This window comes from Electrophorus electricus, chromosome 12 (assembly GCF_041902795.1).
Source record: "Electrophorus electricus isolate QZ-2024a chromosome 12, ASM4190279v1, whole genome shotgun sequence".
Classification (NCBI taxonomy): Eukaryota; Metazoa; Chordata; class Actinopteri; order Gymnotiformes; family Gymnotidae; genus Electrophorus; species Electrophorus electricus.
Genome location: NC_137508.1, coordinates 7,421,848 through 7,445,440, shown reverse-complemented (window position 1 = coordinate 7,445,440; position 23,593 = coordinate 7,421,848). Strand labels below are relative to the sequence as shown.

The 23,593-nt window shown below is 39.7% G+C and overlaps 1 protein-coding gene across 1 annotated transcript; it reads right to left on the bottom strand.

Moving 5' to 3' along the window:
* Positions 1–243: 243 nt before the first annotated feature.
* On the bottom strand, positions 244–23,117 carry spock2 (SPARC (osteonectin), cwcv and kazal like domains proteoglycan 2). The gene is made up of 10 exons (XM_027015780.3): positions 22,800–23,117; positions 12,913–12,958; positions 10,044–10,158; positions 8,749–8,854; positions 7,953–8,067; positions 6,982–7,101; positions 6,441–6,659; positions 4,389–4,451; positions 3,386–3,523; positions 244–2,775 (listed from the first exon to the last, which is right to left on the bottom strand). Exons 1-10 carry the CDS (start codon positions 22,986–22,988, stop codon positions 2,630–2,632), a joined length of 1,257 nt encoding a protein of 418 aa, XP_026871581.2. The 5' UTR covers positions 22,989–23,117; the 3' UTR covers positions 244–2,629.
* Positions 23,118–23,593: the final 476 nt, after the last annotated feature.

Below are 23,593 nucleotides of genomic sequence, written 5' to 3'. Positions count from 1 at the left end.
GGCTAGCCACTCACTGCTCTGTGCATTTGGAGGAATGTGCTAAATTCTGTAAACATGACCTATAGATCCTCTAGTGAGTTGACAGGAGAGAAGCAAAGGCTTCCCTAGCCAGAGGCCAGACAGCTGTGCTCCTAGCCAGCGATGGCTCTGCCCTTGCTGGGAATCAAACTCACTGACTGTGCCAGTGATGCTGGTGTAGAGTTCTGAGCACATAGAATGACAGAGTACAGTAGATAACAGTACTTGGGTGCACTGCCTTTAATCATGATCACACCAATGCAAAAAGATGACATATTTGGACAAAGAAACATGCAACTAAATGTAAATATAATGCAATTGCCAGGGCAAATGCACTATCTGTGTAATCCATGTATTTACATTGATGGCATTTATACAACAATACAGTCATATGCTAGCTAATCCACACTGAATAGCAACAGTGGTTGCACAGTCATATGCATTGTTAAGTAAGACATAAGCAACATTCTTCACAATCAGACTAGACAGACTCTTTAATGATAAATATGAAACTTTTATGTAATTGAAACTTATATTCTATCAGTTACTCTTACTGAAATATAGTCATTTTCAAACTTGTGATTATCTGCTCTTCATTTTTTAAAAAGAAGACAAGCACACTACACTAAAGTAACAAACGTGTTTCTTTCTAAGATAAAACCCCATTGAGTGGCATGCCCATTCCCAGTCCTCTTAGTGCTTTCAGCCTGGATTTGTTTGAATGTATTACCATACTAGATAAGATCTATAATTCATTTTCATTTATGCTCTGCATGTGTAGTATATTGTGCTGCTCTCATGCCCTTTGTGGTGAGCAGAGATTGAGAAAATAGTTATTCAAACAGACCTACATACTCAGGGAATATGGCATTGTTTCAGTTGATGACACTAATGATACTAATTGCAGTGTTTATTGCATTTTTTTAATTACTTGCATGAAATCACTGGGCTGTTGTGTTTTTCTGATAGATGAGTTAACACATTCTCTATGTAAACCATCATTCTTTATGTAAAGATTTTATCTTTTTAAATTTTGATTATTTTAAAATGTTATCCCAGAAATTAATCAACAGATTTTAGAATAAGAATACCTTATTGTAAGTGTATGGTATGGATGGCACAATAATTTATTTTCCCCTTCTCTAAACCAAAACTTTAAACCTTTGGAGCAAAACTATTTACACTTACTGAAATTACACTAGACTCATATTTCATCATGGCTGATGAGAGGTTGATTAGCAGACAGGTAGGACAGACAGGTTCCAGTGGGTGTCTGTGGGGAATATTGTCAAGTTACAAATCTCATTCTCCATACTACTATTCATACATACATTCACTGTGACATAGATCTGCCCCAGAGGCAGTGCATATCATCTTAAAGAACTGTGGTCCAAGCAGATTCCATTGTGACTGAAATATAAAACTGCTGAACATTTTAAAAGAAAGGTGACAAGAGAACAAGACAGGTCTGTGAGAGTTCAGATATGTTCTATGTCAAGACATAGTTTACAAGAAAACATAATGCTTAACTATATCCAGTTTCAGCAGGATTTATTAGTTGGTAAAATACACCAGAATGCTTTGAAGAGTTTATTTTGAATAGCTATTACATTGCAAAAGGAGCTAATAGAGAAGCTTTATCTTGCTTATGATCTTAAATCTACAACTGTGATCAACAAAAAATAAATTATGAAGATGCCCAGCTTCTTTAAAAAAAAAACCCAGTGTTTCCCTGATTGTGAATATTTCTTAAGGACATGTGCAGCTGTTTGGATCAACACAGAACTTTTTGATATACAGTTCATACGTAAATAAGATGGTGGATAAATGGCTGCAGCTTTTAGGGTTGTTTTGGCTCCTGCTCTAATGAGCTCTAATGCTGTTGCACTTGAACTAGAAAAACCTAACGGGCACAATTAAACCTATAGCTGATGTGTGCTTGAAAGGCCAAGAAATTGTCGGACAAATGGAACCTAGTTCATTTTGGTCTCAACAGAGCACACTGAAAACACCCAGAGGATCCAATGAATTAGACGTAATGCACCAGACTTTTAAGTTTACTCACCTCATTTCACTTAAAAATTGAAAATTTTGAATCAAATCTGTAGGTGACCCTAAACATTTTAGCTTCAAATGTACCACTTCCAAATGTATAGTGGTAAAAAGGTGTATTTATTTATATCTTCTTGCATAAGATGAATGCATAACATATTTAAAATCACAAATGAGATAAAACACACTGTACAGTATGGGCAAAACTCCAGTTTATCTAAGGAGAAAATGTCTGTCCATTATCAAGCGCCTAGATTTGAGCTTGTCATAGCTGATGCTATAGACTTTATCAGGAGGGCACACTTTTGCACATACAAAAAAGAAAGATGTTTCACGAGCATGTATAAGACCATTATTTGAACTCTTTCCAGATGCCATAATTTTACTACATCTATCTCTACCCAGTCCCCCTCCCCCTAAGTCAATGCTGTTTGGAGTGCTGCGTAAAGATGTCCAACCCTCCAGTTTCCACAAATTTGTGTCAGCAAGAGATAGAGCTACCTCAGAACCAGTGGTCAAAGGAAAGCTATGTTTAACCAGGCAACCATTTTGTTTTGGTCTACCAGATGTATCCACCATCATCCACTTCTCCCAGCTCCCCCTCCTCTTCTTCAGTCTCCTCTCCATTCTCCTCTGTTTCTTTCTCTTCTTCATCCTCCCATCCCACCCCACTGCCAAAATCACCTGAGTATCCAACCACCTCATCTGGGAAAAATGTAAACAAAGAAGCATATGATCAAAATGTTTCAAATATTCTTCCAAGGTTCTGGTTTCTGTTCATTACTCACTGCACAAACAAACTCGTTTCCAGCATGTAGTGGCTGCAGTGCAATTGAATCTGCAATTTCCTAATGGTAGTGGCAAAAAGAAAAATCAGATTGCTTGGGTTATTACAGACCATCTTTGGCTTTCAAGGAGAACTTGAAACTTCTATGAATGCAAAATGAGAATTTTAGTCATAAAATGGCCAAATCCAACCTCATATACTTGCTTTTCCACAATAACCCAGTGCTGTGGCATTGACATTGGGCATGTTTTTAGTTAGGGATTTGTTCTTATCACCTGCAGGTCCAACACAGCCAGTAGTAATTAATCTTATAGACCTTTATTTTTGTGAGACAACTGCTCTTTTGGAATGGAAATGAACCTGGCCTAATGAATGTAACACGTGGTGTTCTGTCAGGGGGGTGACTGATGTTTTTGTGGATCTAAGCCCTTGCAACAAAGGGGTCCTTGTCCGCCCTATGTGTGTGTGCGTGTCTGTCTGTGCATGCACACATGTAGGTGTTTGTGTGTGCATGTTGTGTGCACTTACCACAGTCAGGGTTGCCATGGATTCTGGAGCCCATTAGCTCTCCTCCATGCTGGTCTACACACCAGCACTCTTCACTACTTTGGTCACACTGCAGTTTCCTGTAATAGCCATCCTCATCGCAGCTGGGAATGTAGGTGCCTAACATGACAAATGCACAGGCTTTGAAGTAACATGGTGTACATTCAATTTCATATCCTACATGAATCAGAAGTATTAGATGAACACTGCAGCATGGGTGTGATTGCAAAGCAGCCTACATACTGCAAGCTATAAAGTGTATAACAAAAACAGATGATAGTCTTCATTTCAGTTTATAGGGGACAACCTTGAAAAGGGTCTTACTATACAAGGGCTTTGTACAGTAAAGTGAATGAATACATTATTTTTGTATTGATACAATGTGACCCCTCATTCAGAGGCAGTTTTGAAGGTCGTATCTAAAAAAATACCCGTATTTATTCTAAGTTGAATGAGTAGGGCGGAACAGATTGGCACCATGGTGATAATGGTAGCTTTGGGCGGGCCAATGGGAGGCATGTGCATGTTTGGCCGACTCAGGCTGGCCACTGCATCTGCATCATGTCCTTGGAGAGTCCTGCTGGCAGCGGAGACGAACATGCAGCGCTACCCACCGCCAGCAACAGCCAGCTCCGATCCAATTTAATCCCCATGCCTGATTAGCAGCTAATCCCAGCCTCGTGCTTGTCATCTGTTTAATGAAACAACTCCTGTGCCACCTCTGTGATGTGTCACCCAACTGATTCCTTTTCCACTGCTTTTCTGCAGACCCTTTCCTTACATTTCTCTCATTTGATCACTCCCTCTTCTATCCCCTTGCTTTTGTCCTAGTTTTTTCCCCTCTATTTGCTATTAGACTGCTTCGCATTCTCTCTGATTCTCTGCTGCATGCTTTAACCTGTTCTCCTTGCTCTCCCCCAGTGTGGTTCCTGGCCTCGAGGGGTTACTCTATAAGTGTTGCCTTGACCAAGTGCTACATACATACCTGCCTTTTTCTTGACTCCCTCCTGCATTTGGATTCTCTCTAGTTCACCCAGGCAAGGAGGCTCTGAGGAGCAAAACAATCAAAGCATTAGAAGGAGGCAGTGCTAATCTCCTCCAGCCGAATGCTGAGCTCCTTCACCAGCCCCTAACAAAACCAGCATAAGGACCTGCAATTCCCACTGCAGCCACTCCATTAAATTACATTCTATAACATTCAATTTCACACAGGAACTGATGGATTTGTCATAATCCTACATTAGAAGAAATTCACAAGAAATTCATGAAATAATAGCAAAATACTGTGATACTGTCATGTACTGCATCTATGTAATGAACAGAAAATAAACAGAAAGGTCATTTTTAAGATCATCTTGAAAAGGAAATTAATGATAAAATAATATTATAATAAATCAGTTAAATATAAAATTACAAAACTCCTGGCTAGCCCACTTGAGCAAATGTTGAGGGCTGTGCTGGACAAGCCTTAAACATGCAGTGGATTTATGTCTGGCTGGCCAGTTGGTTTGAGTTCCAGAGTGTTCCAGGCTGAGCAGGCTGTCAACAAGCAACACTGATGCTGGGCGCTGCTGTGTGATGGCCATTTCCCCTCCGCAAGGGAAAAAATTAAGGCAAGCAAAGTGTGACAGGCCTAAAGCAACCTTGCCTGCCCTGAGAGAGTAGAGAGTACTCAGCTAGAATCATAGAAAATAAGCAAAGCCGTGTCTGTTTATTTCTTGTGTGTGTGTGTGTGTGTGTGTGTGTGTGTGTGTGTGTGTGTGTGTGTGTGTGTGTGTCAGTGCATGGATAAGAGATGCCAAGATTTTGCTCTGTGCTGCTTCTGCATTGCAGGGTGTAACATATGCCAGTTTGTGTGAAAGGATCTCATCCTGCTCCATGGCAGAGGCGTGCTCACAGACACAGTGATAGGAAAGGAAACCTCTTAAAAGGGAGGTCCATTTACTGCATATTATACACAAGCACAAAAGGCACACATAAACACACACACACACACAGCACACCTAGTGTTAAAATATGTATACACTACTGCTGACATATGCACATGCAAACAAAATGGGATCTCTGAACACACCATCACCAGCCATATATAATTTATCTACAATTCTTCAGTCATATGTACCTCTGTGAAGTTTAATGAACATAGATTTGTGCACCATCACAACAGATGGATGGCTTTCTGTCCTCTGCTGAAACAAAACCAAATCACTCACTGTACACTACAGATCTCTAAAGGTCAACACAGTGCATGTCCCACTACTGGAACTCTGTCTAGCGGGGTGAAGGGAGTATGTTTGAAAGACATGAATGTCTTGAATTGCTGTAATCCATGTATCCCACATATGGTTGAATTCATCCTTTGGTTTTGATTATATCTAGAAAATCATTTAAACATAATACAGTCTTGCCTGCATGAGTTTTGTCAATGTGAGGGATAAGCCTGGTGACACTTGAGCACTCTTTGCACACATTAGTAATTAATCATGCCATTTGTCATTAATGAATGTATATATTTTCCATGTAGTAATACAGTGGCCTCTAAGTAGAAATTGGCATACAAAAAAAACCAAAAAAACAATCCTGATAACACTCCAAAATCATCTGCTCTGTGCTCATCTGCTCTGTGCCAATATGCTCAAGATCTCAGAACACTCACTGGCCTCCAAATATCTTCCTCGAACAAAGTTAGCTATCTCATGAGGCGATGGCTTGGACCTCCATGAGAGTGGTGCGCAACCCTGGCACTGCTTCCCTGCCAGGTGTCCCCCTTCTGTTGCCTTCCCTCAGCTGAAAGGAACATGGTGTGGGCCATGGCCTTACTAGCCGGGCCAGGAGCACAGCAAGCAACTTCAGAATGTACCTTGGGAGTTGCTAACCCAGTAAAAATCAATGTCTAGTAATACTGTTATCAGAACGTAGATTTATGTATCATATACTAAGCAGTAAATGGTAGGGTATTATAAAGGCTACAGAATGTAAAGTAGGAAAAGGCTAATAATGAGATTTTCCATAAACTGAGCATGATGCCAAAACTTACTCTCTCTCCAGAAGCAGAGGCACCATTCAGCAGTGGAGACCTTGCCATCTTGGTAGGAGTCGCAGGAGTTGAAGAAGGGCCGAATACACACTTCGTACTTGTCCAGGTTGATAGCGGCCAGCTCAGCCTGGTCTAGATACAGGTCACTGTTAGTGTCCAGCTTAGTGAACATCCATCCAATCGAGTCCTTACAGGTTGCCACTAGAGTGCGTTCCACAACTGCATAGAGAAAATGACTTAATTAAAAATAAGTTATTGACAACATGATTTGTGACTTGTGTTCAAAACAATATGACTGAAGCATGAGTAATAATTAAAACTGATTTTAATCAACTAGGCATCTAGGCTTGGTACAATTGGTCTGGTTTATATACATTGCTAGTAGTCAGAATTTACAAATCCATTCCTGCAATAAGATGCTAATTGTGTTGTGCACTACTCATGAGTGGGTTTTTGCAACCTCAGCAAAAGCCAATTGGTGTGATATTGTTCAGCATGAAAGTGCTGGCCCAGCACACAGAACACAGCACTGCGGCCTCACTTGATGCAGAGCTGGCTGCAGGCTTGGTCGTCCTGTTCTGCTTGGCGTTACCCTGGAGCAGCTGGAACCAGTCCCGCAGGCGTTCTCCCAGATCTGCCAGGTCCTGGCCCGTGCAACTCTCTGCACGGAGGGGACAGACAGGGAGTGTGGAAGAGGTTAGAATGGAATGGAATGGGAAAATGGCAAAGTGGAGGAAAAAACAATAGCAAAAGCTGGTAGAGATAGAGGAAACCATTTTAGCAGCAGGGACAGAACAAGACTTTGAACAAACTGTGAATGGTGTGGTCATCTTATCTTATGCACACACAGCACAAAGCACATCATAGACAATGTGAGTGAGAAAGAGAGAGAAAAAATAAACAGTGTTCTGTTCATAAATAAAGCCTGGCTTACCAGGAGATTGTGTTAGCTGCCGATTGGATGTCAGAAGAGAAAAATGTCCTGAGGGTATCTCTAAGCAGAAGCATTCCTTATCATCAATATATCATGATTTTATGGTAGCAGGCTGCTAAATCTTCTGCATTGTACAATCTTATGGCATGCTATACTACCCTGTGGTTTTCTCAATCTGGAATAATGTCTCTAAAAAAGCCATTTCAGCCAGAGTATCTATCAGTACCTTCTCCAAAGGTGTTCTGCTCTTTTTTGGAGATCAATTTCATGTGAAAGACATGTACATTAGGAATAGATGAGAGTCCTTGCTGGCCATGACTCATATAAATGAGGCTTTTCAGCAAACCTTCTCAGGGAGTTCAGCAAATGGCTAATAACAACACGCCACAAAGCTGCTCCTCCACACGCGTGCCTTGCAGCAGACTCAGCACCAAGATGCTGCCCATGCAACCACAGTAATGAATAAATCACAGAGGTGCTTAAAGTGGTACTGCAGTGCAAGTGCTATGGGAGGTTGTGGCACCAGCAGGAGTGGTAGTAGGTGTAGTACTTTGCTCTTGACTGAGACTACTGCATACCGTGCTTGTTGTCAGCCTCTGCATTAGGTGCAGCTGTGGCAGAACACGGGCAGGGACCAGTGCACTTGACGCTCAGCTCCTTCCCCGTGAGACAGGCCTGCTGCTGCATCTTACACTGAGGTCCACACACACACACACACACACACACACACACACACACACACACACACACACACACACAAACATATAGATGGAAAAAGATTTACTAAAGCAACATCAGGGAAATTCCTCTGAACAGTGAGGTATGAGTTATAATCCAGATACATATAAAAGTGACCACAAGCAAGTTGACACATTCAAATAATACAACACCATTCAAAAGATGCTCAAAATGTAATTTCCTCCAGACACTTCAGCTTGTCAACAAGGTCAGGAATGGGTCTAAAAGATAAGGCATTAATCTCCTTCCTCCTTCTGTCTCTTTGCCTGTCTCTGTATCCATCTGAACAGTGTGCTCATCTCTATTAATCTTAGGTTTTATGGACCTCAGGGCCCACCATAAATAGATAACCTCTAGCAGCAGCAAAATAACAAAACAGCCCACTGTCACTGTACATGTTTAATTGAGGTCAAAAAAGGAAACACAAAAAGCAAGATATCTAGATTCAACTGTTTTTCCCACAGTAATGAACACGGGGGCTCACACAGAAAGACAGAAGTCGAGTCGATGCCTCAAACACTCTATCCATAGTGACAAATAAAGTGTTACTGTGTGCTGTACACATAAACTTTGACATGAGGTGAATCGGAGTGAACATGCATGGAATGCAAAGGAATGGCCAGAGGTGTGCTGTACCTGTGAAGCATAGTTATGCCCATCAGAAGCACACACAGGCCCAGAGGTGGACACAAGGCAGGGCTTACAGCTGTTCTCCTGCTGTCCCAGTTCTGGCTGCTTCAGCCTGGACAAAAACCAAGCACACTCATTGTTGCAGTCCTCAAAACAATCATCTGACCACTCCTGTGTTCGAGCACTCATCTCTCTGTGTTGCCTAACAAGCAAAAGGCAAAGTGTTTCTACAGCAGCAGGGTGTCTGCTGTGTACAGTGTAGCACTCTGTGAGGATCTGGCTGGGGTCTGGTTTCATTGTGCAAAAGCAGTTCAGGTCTGGTTCTTAGAGCTATGTGATTTTCTCTTTTCACCATCATGTTCTCCCATTTTTAGACCTTTTGAAAAATTCCACACTTGGCGTATGTGTGTATGCCTATAATTGTAGTGGTATTTGAGCTTCTTCATGGAACATTCTGTAAAGTAAATTATGCATGTCTGCTTGCTGCATTCCATCTACCTGCATTGCATTTTCTATTCTCATATCGGGGTTCTTTTTACCCTTTGTTTCTCCATAGCAGGGCCAGTAAGCACTGTGCTAGACTCCAGCATGCCCAGAGCAGCTCAGGGTTATACACCTGGCTGACAGGCACAACAGCAGTCATTCGAGTGCAAGCAGAGGCACAGGTCAGAAAACATACACTGGTGGTCCCTACAGCAACATAAGGCAGAGAGATAAATGCTACCCTGGTGGTTGGCTGGACACAGTGTAAGTGCAAGGTGTAAGAGATAATCAGAGACTGGAAAGGAGGGAGGGCCAAACAACTGTGAATAACTGAGATGGGTGGTGCATGTTCTGTATTGAGTTGTGTAACCATGCCTGAGGAGGGACTTAAATAAAAAAGCTTCTAAAGTGGAAAAAAAGCCTCAGGGAATAAATGTGTTTACAATAGAATGTGCCACTAGCAAAAGACCATTATATAAATGATAATAGTGCTTAAGACAAAGAGAGATTATCTTTGAACATTATTCTTATAGAAATAACAAGCTCTGCCTTCTTATTTGATTATTTATAATTGTGTTTTGGCATTTTACAGGGTAAATGCTATAAACAGGCATGGCATAAGACAAATTTGTGGTTGCTCTCTTATGACACAACAAGGTCTCCTGGGTGTGATGATCTGGTAGAGAAGATAGAGAGCTGGGAGAAGAGAGAGAGCCGGGGGATAGAAGACAAAGAGAGAAAGGGAGAAGAGTGAGAGATAGAGAATGAGGTCAGAGAGAGGGAGTGAGAATGAGAGAGAAACCATGTGTTTTGTTTACCTATACTCCAGCTTCTTGCGGTTGACGCACACAGCCCGTTGGTAGCTCTGGGCAACACACACCTTGTGACGGCTACACTTCACCTTCTGGCAGGGGTCCTTAGTGGTGTCCACATCTGGAGCAGAAGAGAGAGCACCTTCAGCAACTAGTGATTTATTGTCATTTACTGCATGGCAGACTCATGAACACATGAACAGAGAGTATCAGACAGACAAAGAAATAAAGAAAAGTAATCTCTCTAGTATGTACATTTTTAAATGGAAAAATGCACAAAACACTGCATTTGTTCTGCCCATAATGTTCAGAGGCTGTAAAAACACTGCTGATTGTCAATCACAAATAAACAATATTGAAGGAGTACTGCTTTGTCATAACATCCTCACCAGCAATAATGCATTACTTCAGTCTAGCTACACTAGCATAATCAGATAATCTTCCCTGAATGGGGAACATTTATGTTTTGCTTCAGACAGTTACACATGTTATATATACATATATAAAAATTGGTACTGGCTTAATCCATAAGCTTCAAAGTATCACCCGTAGACTCACATGGATAAAAGAAGATGCAAGAGTGATGATGTTCCCATAGCAACGGGCCCGCTATAGAAAGTGGACTATTGCGGCACAAATTCCACTGGTCCTCTACACAAATGCACCTTGTTCACTTCTCCACCTCACATTTTCTGTGTCTGGATATATCTTATAAACTTTGTCCAAAGAGCTGTGAAATATGCTGTTAGGCTCCACGTATCTAACAGAGCCAAATCCATCTTAGGGAGATGGAGAAAATCCCTGGCCCCGTCACTGCACTCATCCTTTGTTTACACATGCGACAGCATTTAATGTGATCATCACTGTCACAGACTGGAAGTAAGGAGCACTTGTTCATTAATGAGCCCTGGGCTTGTGTGGCCAGTAGGCGGAGCAAAGAGCCTGCCACAGTTTGGCTCTCATATACCAGACATAGCTCACTACACAGAGCAGGGAAAGCTAGATCAGCACAGAAAAGCTGCCTCCATATGTGTGATAAAGACATTCAGGATGAAGGTGACCTGTACAAGTGATTGCCATCGAGCCGTAGGCTTATTTGATGTTGCTGATGGCTTCTACATCATAAAGGATAATGATCAGAAGATCAGCTAGGAAAGAAATGTTTTAAGGCCTTCAGCGATTTTCAGATATATCAAGGTTATCTATCGATGTAGTTCATTTTGGCTGAAACAAGATGTAGTGCTGGGCAAAGATTTTCACACTATCTGCTTATTAATAGCATTAAAAGACATTTATGTTATTCTTAGACTTACAAAGAAGCAAGTAAAATTACACAATTGCTTTCATTTAGTTTCATTGTAAATTTTAGGGTTTCAAGCTAATGTATATTTACACTTTTAACAGATCACTCATCAAAACACTATTCAGAATGGTTTCATTTCACCCACTATGGGATGAAGCATCATTCTCTTTGGGGCACTTTTGGTTAGCACAAGCTTGACTTTTCATAATAACAGCACCCCTTGGTACCTGCATGATCAGGGAGAAGCTTGTTATTTGTCCTTTTCAGCTGGAAAGAAAAAGCCCAAGAGGACACTCTAGAGACACTTTTCATTTAGAAAATATCACTGCTTTAGTTATCTGGGTGCTGGATTTTTACTTCCACATTAATTAACTGAGAAAGGAAGAAGCCAGTTGAACTGACAGAAAAATAAAAAGGGCAGATAACACAACAAAGAGCAATACAAAAATCTCTCTTTTTATATATATACAAGCTTTACATATATAACACTTTGAATACTTTTTGTGTGCCAGTATGATCCTTTATGTAGCTAATGAAGTGGTAAATCTCTGCTTTAGTTTTCAGTATCTCAGTGTAACAAAATTAGAAAATATGCAAAAAGAGAATCAAAGAAAAAAAGCAAAGATATACACAGATGTATTCCCAGTGATATCTATTCCAACCTTCTGTTATAATGAGAAAATACATGTTTGGCAAAACAGTGAATCATTGCATTTTTATGGAATCATGGTAACACTATGCATGAGTGTCATGAACACCTCTGAGTAAAACAGAAAAGACAATAATTCACAAATGTGGGCATAGGCAATTAAAGCAATCTGTCAATGTATTTCTGTCAAATAATTTATAGCAAATGGGTTGCAGAATGTTCAGGAGACTTTAAGTGCTACCTTAAAAATGAACCATCAATTTCATAGACCCCTACGCTTCGATGTATGCAGCTTAAGTGGATTCATGCTTTGTTGGAACAAAGCCAATGTCACACACTGCTATATCAAGCCCCCAAGGCTCTTACTGTGCTTTCAGTGAAACTGGCAATTATCCATTAATTACATTCTGAGATATTTGCTAATGGACTCTTCTATTTTCTGGACTTAATTTGAGCTGCAAATCAAGGCACAGGGTTCAAATGTGCCTGGCCATCTCTCCATTCCAGCACAGAGAGATGGTGACATCATCTCAGCTATGAGCAATTAGGTCTAGTTAGAGCTTGGCACCTACTATAAGGAGAAAGTGTGTCTATAGTAATAGGCATTGCTAAGACTACTTTCAGTGGAAGGACAAAGCCATAGCAAGTGCTCATCATCAGACTAAATGCCAACCATTTATCCTCTGCATAACTGTGAGCTCCTGTTCAAAACAACCTGCAATGCAGCTCAGCAAGCTGAAAGTATAAACCATCAGAGAACATTCTATTCACTTCTTTACTACACATTATCTGAGACTGTTTCCTGATCTGGTACTTGGAAAGAAAGCTTCTATGACAACACGTTCAGTTGAGGTAAAATATGATGATCAAAGAAAAAGCAATTCAAACATTTCAACAGATTACTGTGAATGTGTAAGACTTACTTTCATTCAAGCCTCGACTCTCATCCCACGATCTGATGTAATCATCCTGAGGGGAGAGAGAAACATCTTGGTACATATACTACATAAGCCTAGAAATGGGTGAATTTAGCCTATATTGTGATTTGTATTCCATGAAATCAAATATTCATGGGTTGGCAAGAAAGAATGTGATAAACAACGAGACAGTTAAAAACAAGTTCAGAAACAAAAGGAGGGAATTGGAGGTTATTTATAAATATTAAATTCTGACTTACATAGGCATTAAAGGGATGATAAGAGAGTAAGAGAGCTTTGAATTCTTAAAAGAGATGTCAAAGAAAGGCAAGGGCATGAGACAGATTTAGACAACACTACTGACCTCCACTTCCTGGTGAAACGTGAGGCAGATGTGTCAAAGAAAAAGGAAAAGGAGGTAGTTAGAGGAGAACAATATGTCTCTTAGGAGATATTATGAAGAAAAAAAGACACTGTAGCATGGCTTTAAATATCTCTTTGGGCCCCAGGCAGAGCTTTTGATCATTTATCTGCATATTCCCCAATAGGCATACTAAGAATAGTCCTGTGCTATTTATCAAGAACTTGCTATTCAGAGTCACACGTGCGTATTCTCACTAATCATTCAACTTGCAATGGTTTATTGGCTGTTCTGAATGTAAATAAGAAGTGTTAGTACAGGTTGATTGGATTTAGCTCTTGGTCAAACTCATACATTTATAATGACATTATTAAATAAGATTTAAAAAATCTATTTCAGTAACCAGTACATATGCCCAGTTATTTGTCCTGCTCCAGCAATAAATTCACCATCCTGTGAATTTATGTGCCTTTTACTGGGGCAGAAGACTCTTGAGAAATATACTGATGTAAAAAATTTACAGTACATAAAAGGGTTGCCAGAAACCCCTCCTTGATGCCTTAGCATGTGACACAAGGTATAAGCATCCCTCATAAAGGAGGACAATGCTTTGCTGTTTCATTTTGAGGCCTATATTTCACTGAAGCAAACTGTTCTGTGATTGGCACCAAATCAAGCTGGAAATTTGCAGTACCTTAATCAAATTGCCTTAGTCAGCTAATACCCCTCTACTCCATCAAAATGAAAAGCAGTCTGAATTCTTTAGTACAATGATGTCATGAATGAAGTCATCCTCTTACAGACTAGCATTTCATAATTTTGATGATCTTTGACTGGACTGACATGTTGTTAGTATACTGAAGTCTGCATTTTTTTTTAAATGCGCTTTAATGCCTGGACACAGATCATAAAAAGCATGATGTTGAGCTCCTTTCTGGACACAGGCTGATTATGCTATTGCATGGGGTTGGTTTTTTTGATGCGTGCAAATTGGACATATCTCTGGCCAAACATGATCATTAGTGGCTTTTGACATGCACTTCTGCTGACTATATGGCAATTTTACACTCAGACATCACAATGTGCATAGAACATTTTTTTTCCAATGTGTTCCCTATGTCTGTGATTATAAGCAAACACAGCTATGAGTCAGACAACATAAAAAATAACACAGGACCCAGAAATACTGTCACAATATATCATCAGTTTTGCAAGATTTATGCTTTCAAAACATTCACCTGCCTAGGCATAGATTTTGTGAAAACTAAAGCTATCATTACATGTCCCCTGTCTAGTTAGCAGTAAATACTTTTAAATGGCATATACCAGCACATTAATTATATTATAGGGTGTTAAATTCCAGTTCTTTTGCCACATGCATTATGAAAATCTGTCACAATGCAACAACATTTTATAATACCCTTAAAAACCACTCAAAGCATATTGCATAGCTGCTATGTTCAACTGGCTGAGATGCCTCTATGTTTAACAAGTGTGCATCTTGCACTGGTGAGCTTTGTTGCACTGTGTTGAGAATAGACAGTGTGTCTAATGTACTTTTACTATTCAGGCTGAAAACTCTGTATTGCTTTGCCAGACAACAAGAAAACCGCTGGCCTTTATTCAAGCTAAGACAATCACAGGCAGACTTAGCTTGAAACCACACACAAAATCAGCTCACAGCCTTGGTACATGATGTTTTGGATAGCATGACCTGACCATAAGAAGATTCTTATTGTCAGTTAAGATGACTGTGAGATATTTACTGCAAATATAACACAGCCAATACACTTCCTAGAACAGTGTAATGTTATACACAAGGTTTGAATATCATTGTACCTAAGTACATGCACACACTGCACTTGTTCTGTCTGAGATAGTGCTATCTGATAATCAGTGAATACCATGTGTTATTAGATCTATTAGGTATTATAGAGAGCTCTCTTTAAGTGCAGGCTTCCATGGACATCACTAAAAGGACCTTGTCTAAGGGTTTAGTACAACAAAACACACTGCACCCTTCTGTGCACAAGAATATCGAATGGATGTCTGTTAATCCCTTACATCTCTATAATACAATTTAGCAAGTCAAACATGTACACTGTTGTTGAAATGTGCTTTGGCCACAAATGTTTGATGTAAAGCCTTGATCTGGACTAGACAAGTAGATGTCAAGTGCATGCCTGCAGTAGCACAAGCACATGTGGTAGTGAGAGCAAATTCAGCAGGAGGAGAGGAAACAGGATCACTCTATCACATGCTCAGTCCTTAGGTTGAGAAAACAGGTTAATCTAAAGGTGAATTATGCTTGCAATGTCATATGTAGCATGGAAATAAATAACATCTGTCAGAAATTAAAATATATGTGTTAATCACCTTAATTCCTTCAAATCCATTATTGCACTATTGCAAGTTGCTCTGCTCTCCTTGGCCTAGCACTGCATGGTTGTCAGCATAAATGGAAGGAATGTTTATGCACATGCTGGGAAGACCACAGCAAACGCTATCCTCACTATCTCTTGGTCCCCAATATATAAAATAATATAATTTAAATGTGTTTATCTCTACCTTGTGTGGCTTATTTCATTTATTTTCAAGTCATATAGCTAGCAATCTAAGAACAGTTCTCCAGTTCTTATTTTCACTCACTCCTGCCTTTCAGCCCTTCTTACTCATATATAAGAGTGTCCCTTTGACAAGCTTTACCTGCAAATAATGACTGAATGCAGGAAACTTACAGTAAAGTTGCCCTCCATAATTCATCAAAGTCAGACATATCTTTGGCGTGATAGTCTCACAATGGTCTTGCATCCCATTAAAAAAAGCTTTTACTGTAAGGCTCCTGACAAGCATTTGGTCTCTACACAACTTGACAATCACTTGGTCACATTCCATCAGTCTGGTACCACCGAAAAAAACAATGCACCCACCAGACCATGTTCCAAATCATGCTTTCCCTGTGACGCCATGGCTGAGGTGGACAGGCAAGCATAAGACTCCCACTTGATTTATGCATGAAGGCTGCTCTGACTGGGCTTTGCAGATTAGCTGCTGAACAGCACATCAAAAGCACTGCTAACAGCCCACTCATCTGATTCAGAGCCTCTCAGCCTTCCATGCGCATGAAAAAGCTTAAAGGCCTGCCATTCTTGGGAGGCTTTCCAGAGCCAGGGGGAGGGGGCGAGGTAGGCAGCCCCTCAGAGACAGATCTCCAACCCAGACAGAGAGATCATCTGAACAAGCCCAAGGGGTCTACAGAAAACAGAATGAACATCTCAGACAAAAGGCTCTGCAGGTGCTTGTCATTGACTAAATACTTAGCCCTGGTTGGAAGGCCTGTGTACAGTGTACTCTGTGTATTGAACTTTCAGATTCCAAGAAGGTGATGTCAAATGCATGTAATGTCAAATCACCCACTTTATGCACAAGGAAGCATTAGAACAAAATTGTAAGATGCTCTCAGACAGCTTAATCTATTAATTAAGGCCTGAGTTGGGGTTAAAGGATGCCATGGCATAGGTTTCTATTATATCGATTAAGTATCAAATTACATGAGTGTAACAGCATATTGTAAGTATGCTGTACAGTACGAGCTTTGCTGTAGCAAGTCACAAAAACTAGCTTTTAAAATCTTGCAAATTCATGTAACATAATGAGTTACTCTCAAGTCATATAAATCTTTAGTAGTTCTGTTTGTAGATGAAGTATTAAGTGCTTTGACATTCCCCAATTGTTTATTGTCAGTGTGTATCCATGTACTATGTTCTAGTACAGGAACTTTGTCGAGCACTTGCATCCAGTCTGTATGTGACCTTGTCTCCTCTGATGTCCTCTGACAAATACCAGTAGCTTGCCAAATATCCTCAAAAGACTTACTGGAAACATGTCAGATTTTTGTGGAAAGTTCTATTATTTATGTTAGCTATATAAATGAAAAGTATTACATTGTGGGATTTTGCCACAGTTGTCAGTTAAGATGAGCTAAATGTTTGTACAGTTAATCACACAGAGAACAACTGAGAACATTGCTACACCTGGGAGTGAGTTATTGCTGCACATAGAAGTGAGTGGGGGCAAAACAGGAGAAGCAGGAACATAAACTTGATCCTGTAGCAATAGAATATACATATATTTAAATAACCACAAATATTAAAACCATGAATTTTTAGTGGCCATAATCAGGCAATTCAGTTAGATCACTAAACTGAATTTGGCAAGGCATCTCATGTAATCTTTGTGCTAACACTAACCACTCAGGGCACATTCTTAGTCCAGGTACTACTTCTTCCAAGTAGGTGCAGCATGGGTAAATTAGCCTAAATAATCCTGACTCAGGAAAACCCTCCTCACTGGTATTCTTCAATGCACTAGGGTGTTCAGCCTCAATAATGTTTCCATCAACCCAACAGGACTGAACGGCAGCCCTGAAAGTGAGAGTGAGAAGGGAGATGAGAGGCAGGATACCAAGTGGTGACTTTAAATGAGCAAAACGGACACTAGATGTCTATCAGAAGTCAATCATGCATTCTCCCCAAGAGCAGTAAAAAAAGAAGGGACCTGGCTGCTATGGAGTAGAGCGTGACAGGTTATGTCAACCACCCACATTTATCAAGCTCATTGGGCCTGATCCCAGCACACCCTGACTCTTTAGGGCTGGAGGCAGATGATGCTTCTCTGGAATTTGTAAAAAATCTGCACCATTTATCCAGAAGAGTATTACTATCTTCTGCTAAGGAACATTCTCAATCTGAGGCACAGAGAACTTTATACAGAGAACCTCACGCACATTCCTCATAAAAGGTCATCCTAGTGTCTACTGCATTGCCTTCCTCCTCATAGTGCTCAGATTCCTAGGACCAAGTACCAAGACCAGTGAAAAGATGAAAAATATTGGGCATAGTTCATACAGAGCAAAAATTACACCAGAAGCCTTGGAAACAGGATGAAGAGGCTACTCTAGGGATACAAGAGAGGCAGGGCAAGTCTCAGCCTGGACTGCAGAATCGGAGTAAGGCCGGGCCTGGTGCACTCTGCACCTGCAGTCACAAATAAAAACCCAATTCAGCAGGAAAGGGCATGGACCCCAGTAGCAGTGCGATAAAAGACTAGTTTTTTCTTGACTCAATTAAAGCCCACATACGCTTCTGGTATATGGCCAAGAGGAGCTGCAGCAAACCCCCCTCCCCCAAGCCACCCTGAGTCGCCTTTGTCTGCCATATCAATGCACTTCATCTCTCTTGACTGTTCAGCTTGTGCTGGGGCCTTCAAGTTTATCAACATTTGTCATAAAGCAAGAAGCCTGCAAAGAAGGCACCACAATGGAAATCAGGCATACCTCACCCAATAATTACAATGCCAACAGGAAAAGTGACACACCTCCATATATCTTTAATCAAAATGAGCATGCTGCTTGGCATCTGTGTGTCAGTGTAGCTTACTAAATGCTGATCTGTCCCAGGCCAAATTTTAATAGGATATTTGACTGTATTACCTTACAGCACATTATCCATAATCGTGGCCCACATATTGTGCTGCTGTCATGGTGACACAGCAACCATATTTCCACATCCACAGTCATCTGGCTGAAATGTTGATGGACTTGTTCTAATCAAGGTAGCACTGTGGGGCGTCTGTAAAGGGGTAGGACACATGCCCAGCAGGCAGGTCACAAATGCTCACCCACTGCACCTTATAGCCAGGTATAACTGATTTTGAAGATGAACCTCTCAGGCCACTACAGTCAAGCTATTTGGCTCATTAGGCTAAGCAGGAAAGCAATTGCAAACAGTGTGCATTTTACCTTTGATTAATGCATTTGCTTAGCAGCATCAAAGGAATATCACGATCAACCGCCAACTCTGCCAATAAAGACATAATGAATGGTCTTGATGATGCTTATCTATGTTGAAAAGATCTCCCAATCAGCAATCAGAAAACCTTCCAAATAAAAGGCATCCTTGGAAGCAACACTATTATCCCCACCCCTGCCTAGTCCAGGTAACCAGGGATTGGGGAGTGGATGCATGAAACATTTTTGCTTCATTAAAAATGTAGTGGCGTTATAACAGGTGCAGGCTGACACAGGCTTCCGCTGCTGAGGGGAAGCACTGCTTTTAATGAGCTTCTTCTACACTGAGAGAGAGAGTGAGCGGGGGGGGGGGGGGGGGGGGTGCCAGCGACCAGAGGATTGGCCAGCTCCGTTCGTTGTTTATTTTCAGTGGAACAGATGACAGATTCATTCCTGCTTTCAGAGAAAACCTCTTATCGCAGCTGGGGGAGGAGGGGGTTAATCAGGCAGTGGCTACTCGCAGTAATTGCTAGGTACATATTTACAGATAATGAGTTTAATCCTATTATACTTCTGAGATGTTTATCAGAAGACAGTGTTACAAATGCCAAAGAAAACACATAGAGGATTTCTATGGTACAGTAGATTCTTCTTGTTGGAAATATTTTTTATCATATCACATGTTTACACACAGAGATTGTTAAAATAGAGATAGTTTAAAATATTAAAAGAGTACAAATAGATATATTTGTATCCAGTAGGGATTTGTCAAGTTAAACTGCTAAATCTGTTACACTGCGGTCTTTCATTTAGACTTAAATGCCAACCATGAAATAAGATTTTATGTTCTACTAGATAAGAGAGCATGACTAAAGTGGATCAAGTACACACTGATAGCATTGAGAGTCTGTGGTGAAATGCTTACTTTTGCCTGATTCATATTAGCAGCTATAGTGGGTCGATTAAAACCACATCTTAGATATCTCTCTGTAGCATTCCTTGATGCTTAACATAACAAAATACCATATCTCTATAGATAAAATGTTAATTAGAAAAATGAATACACAAATATTAGGCCAGGCTAAAATATGTTCTTAAAGACTGAGGGAACATATTGGAAAATATAAAAATGGTTGTTTTATAATAAACATTTAACATATTTTCAATTTAACAAAATTAAACAGAATACAAATATGATAAAACACTGTTAAAAAAAAAAGTAACCATCAGTCATAGCTGAGAGCAATCTGGGTGTGGTTCAAATATTCTAATTCACATGCTTGACTGATAACCTGCTGTCACAGACACACAGCCTGGTATGCTAGAGCTAAATAGAATGGCACATGCAAAGCAAATTGGAATTATACAACTATAAATATATAAATCTACAAATGAGGAATTTGCTAATAATTCTGAAACTGAAAGGCCATGTTCATGGATGCTGTTGGAATTGGTAGGTTTTTTGTTTTCTGTCAGGATGAAAACGAAACTAGCTTAGACATAAAATAACATATGTTTATCAATAAAATAAATGGGGTATTGTGGTACCCTTAGTCAAATAAAGTATACAACAGTTATAACATTTAAGACAGAATAAGATGAGATCAGGTCTGGATAAGCATGTTATAAAAAGCAATTTCTATCCTAGAGTTTATGTATGCATATCATATACACATGTACTTATCAGTGTGTATGTTTGTTTACACACGTGCCTTCATTACAATGCTATTCAGTACTCAGAGCCTCAAAAAGACATTACAAGTCTGAAACATTTTAGATAACTTTTTGAAGATATAATATTAAATAAAAATTTCTAGGAATGAATACTGTTTGAATATATGTAACATAATGTTTGAACATCAGTAACATTTGTTTTGCCTGCATTATAACTGTAATAAAATATCTGGATTACCTTACAAGTACCATCAAAGCCAAGTTCTTCAAACCACTTTAATCCTTACAATGTCTCTAAAACTGATTGGCTAACAAAGTTGTAGCAGATTCAGGGATTACTGATACCTCAGGTGTCATATGTTCTCTATTCCATTTATATTTGATCCCTACTGCTACTGGTAACCTATTCTCACTGTAAGACATTTCTGCTGCATACCACCAGGTTAGGCGGGTAAAGAGTATGTGCCTGCTCAAAGCATGATTGTTACCGTGTCTTTTCAAACCATTGGCTTCTCAGTATAGTGCTACAGCTCAACATACTGAAAGGACAAGCACTAACTTCAAGTAACTGGGGAGCAGGTACGACCTGCATTCGTTATAATCTATATAGCCTTTCGGTGAGAGGTGAGAATTTCTGAAAGAGAGAAGTAAGTTTTAAAATCTACCAGAATCTAACAGGTTTCCTGTTGATAAGTTCACACCCAAAACATAGCAGTTGCTGCAGGTTCTCTTTGGGTTTGGTGGGTCACTTTCTCAGTGGTTCTCTGTTGTTCATGCCTTAAGGGCACTTAGCTTTGCTCACATAACACATGTTTACACACAAACAACAGATTACAAATCCCAAAGTGGTTTTTTATTTTTTTTTATTTTTTTTTTTTTACTAACTATTAGGATTATTAACACCTCCCTCTCACCTGTAGCATCACACAGAGACAAAACCAAACATCTTGATTAATTCAGGATCTGAATTTTCATTATTTGATCTTTGAATCAAATAAACAAAGAAACATTCAGCTCTGTGGCTAATCCACAGGAAACATTTAAGTACTTTTAATGATATTTATAATGTTTATGATAATGTGTTCTAAGCAGAGGTAAGTTGTTATACCAGCTCTTCTATGCAATGGTTCCTCTACATAGCGTACTCATATGCAGGAGGTTGTATGACTCAATCAGTAGACTGTGTGATCAGAGAACACGGGCTTCAATTAGAGTCTGCTGTGGAGTGTATCTTAAAACAAAACTTTTAATGTAAAAAATTTAATGAAATGTTCTCCCATTTTAGCCCACTCTAATTCACATTTGATATTTTCATTCTTTCAGTATTTTCATCAAGTTCTTCCAGGTGAGTTTTAATGTTTCCAAACTATTTTTGATTTATACACCCTCCAGCTTCAGCAACTAAAGCATAGCTCACAGAAAATCATGTTTTATTCTGGGGTTCAATGTTTCATATTGAGATACAGTATGAGATTTCATATTCAAAATCTAAACCATTTGGAATCTAAAATTCTAATTAACAGTGTACAAAACATGTTTATGATCCTTAGATATTCTCATAGCAAAAAAACAAAACAAAACAAAAAAACAGCATCACAGTATTTACTGCAGATTGATCACCAAGCTATTCTGAAACTAAAACCTCTTATTATGTCTTTCCGTAAATTAAGATATAGTAACTAATGTTACTAACATGTACTAGCTAAGAGGGACGTTTTAAAGTAATGAATATACCCCCGTCTATCTAATACTTAAATATTTTCATCTGTGCCAATTCACATAGGAGCCTATCAAATTCTGTAAGATAACTCTCCTATCAAACGTAGAGACTAAGTTTATCGATGCCAGCACTGCTGACATAGCGAGACATAGCGGCAAATTTCCCTAATAGCCAGTTTATGGTCAGGGGACTATCTCGCATCTTGAGGACAAACTTGACGTCAGGCATTTCTATTTATCGCTTTATGAAATGTAAATGAAGTCTTCCGTTTGTATACCCAGACATTCAAATTGTGTAAATCAAATTAACAAATACAACGATTCTTCCCTTCGTTGAAAAAGCGAACTTACATCTCTGAAGCGATTCCAGTGCTTGATCTTACGATTGTATTGGGAAATGGTGGACAGCCACTGTTCATCTTCCATGAAATTCCCGGTTTTCTCTGCATCTTTTCCACTCTTTACATCACCCTGCACTGAAGCTCCCACGAATATCATCAACGGTACGAGAAGATACCCCATATCAGTCATGGCCACCATTATTCCTGCAATTTGGTGCTTCAGTCAACGAACACTGGCTCAGAGGTTGCTTTTCTCCTAACAGCTATATGGATGTTGAGTCTTCAGTGAAATGTGACCTGATTACAGGATGCTGCCTCGTACTGCTGAGGCGAGAGAGAGAGAGAGGGAGAGAGAGAGAGAGAAGGCGAAAACAAGTAAGAGACGGAGAGGGGAGGAGGTATCGCTTTCATGTAATTTGCAGCTCACTCGCTGGATCGTATACAATTAATCTGGGGATTATATTAAACACCAGAATCTGGATGAATAAATTCATAAATAAATGAAGCTATAATTCTAATTAGGTAGTCCTAGAATACCCTGCATAAACGTTGACACCCTTTGCACAAACGACCAAAAGAAGTTGTTTGTCAACTTTAGTTTACACTAAAATAAATAAGAATCCTAACATTTCAAAGAGGCAGAAGCCTTAGTTAAGAAAGAAAAAAAAATATTTCAAAAACATTTATTGTCACTTCTAAAAAACTGAATGAACAAAGTGTTTTTCACATATATCTCTATGTTATACCTTCTTAAACACCCCTGAATCTCTTAATGAACTCTTAATAATCCATATAATAAATATA

Excerpts from the sequence above, each read along its gene's own strand:
- spock2 (XM_027015780.3), bottom strand. The coding sequence starts at position 22,988 with ATGGTGGCCATGACTGATATGGGGTATCTTCTCGTACCGTTGATGATA. Across the intron at positions 8,855-10,043 it reads CGCAAGAAGCTGGAGTATAG|GCTGAAGCAGCCAGAACTGG; the intron begins GTAAACAAAACA and ends GTTTTTGTCCAG. Across the intron at positions 8,068-8,748 it reads GGCATAACTATGCTTCACAG|TGTAAGATGCAGCAGCAGGC; the intron begins GTACAGCACACC and ends TGTGGACCTCAG.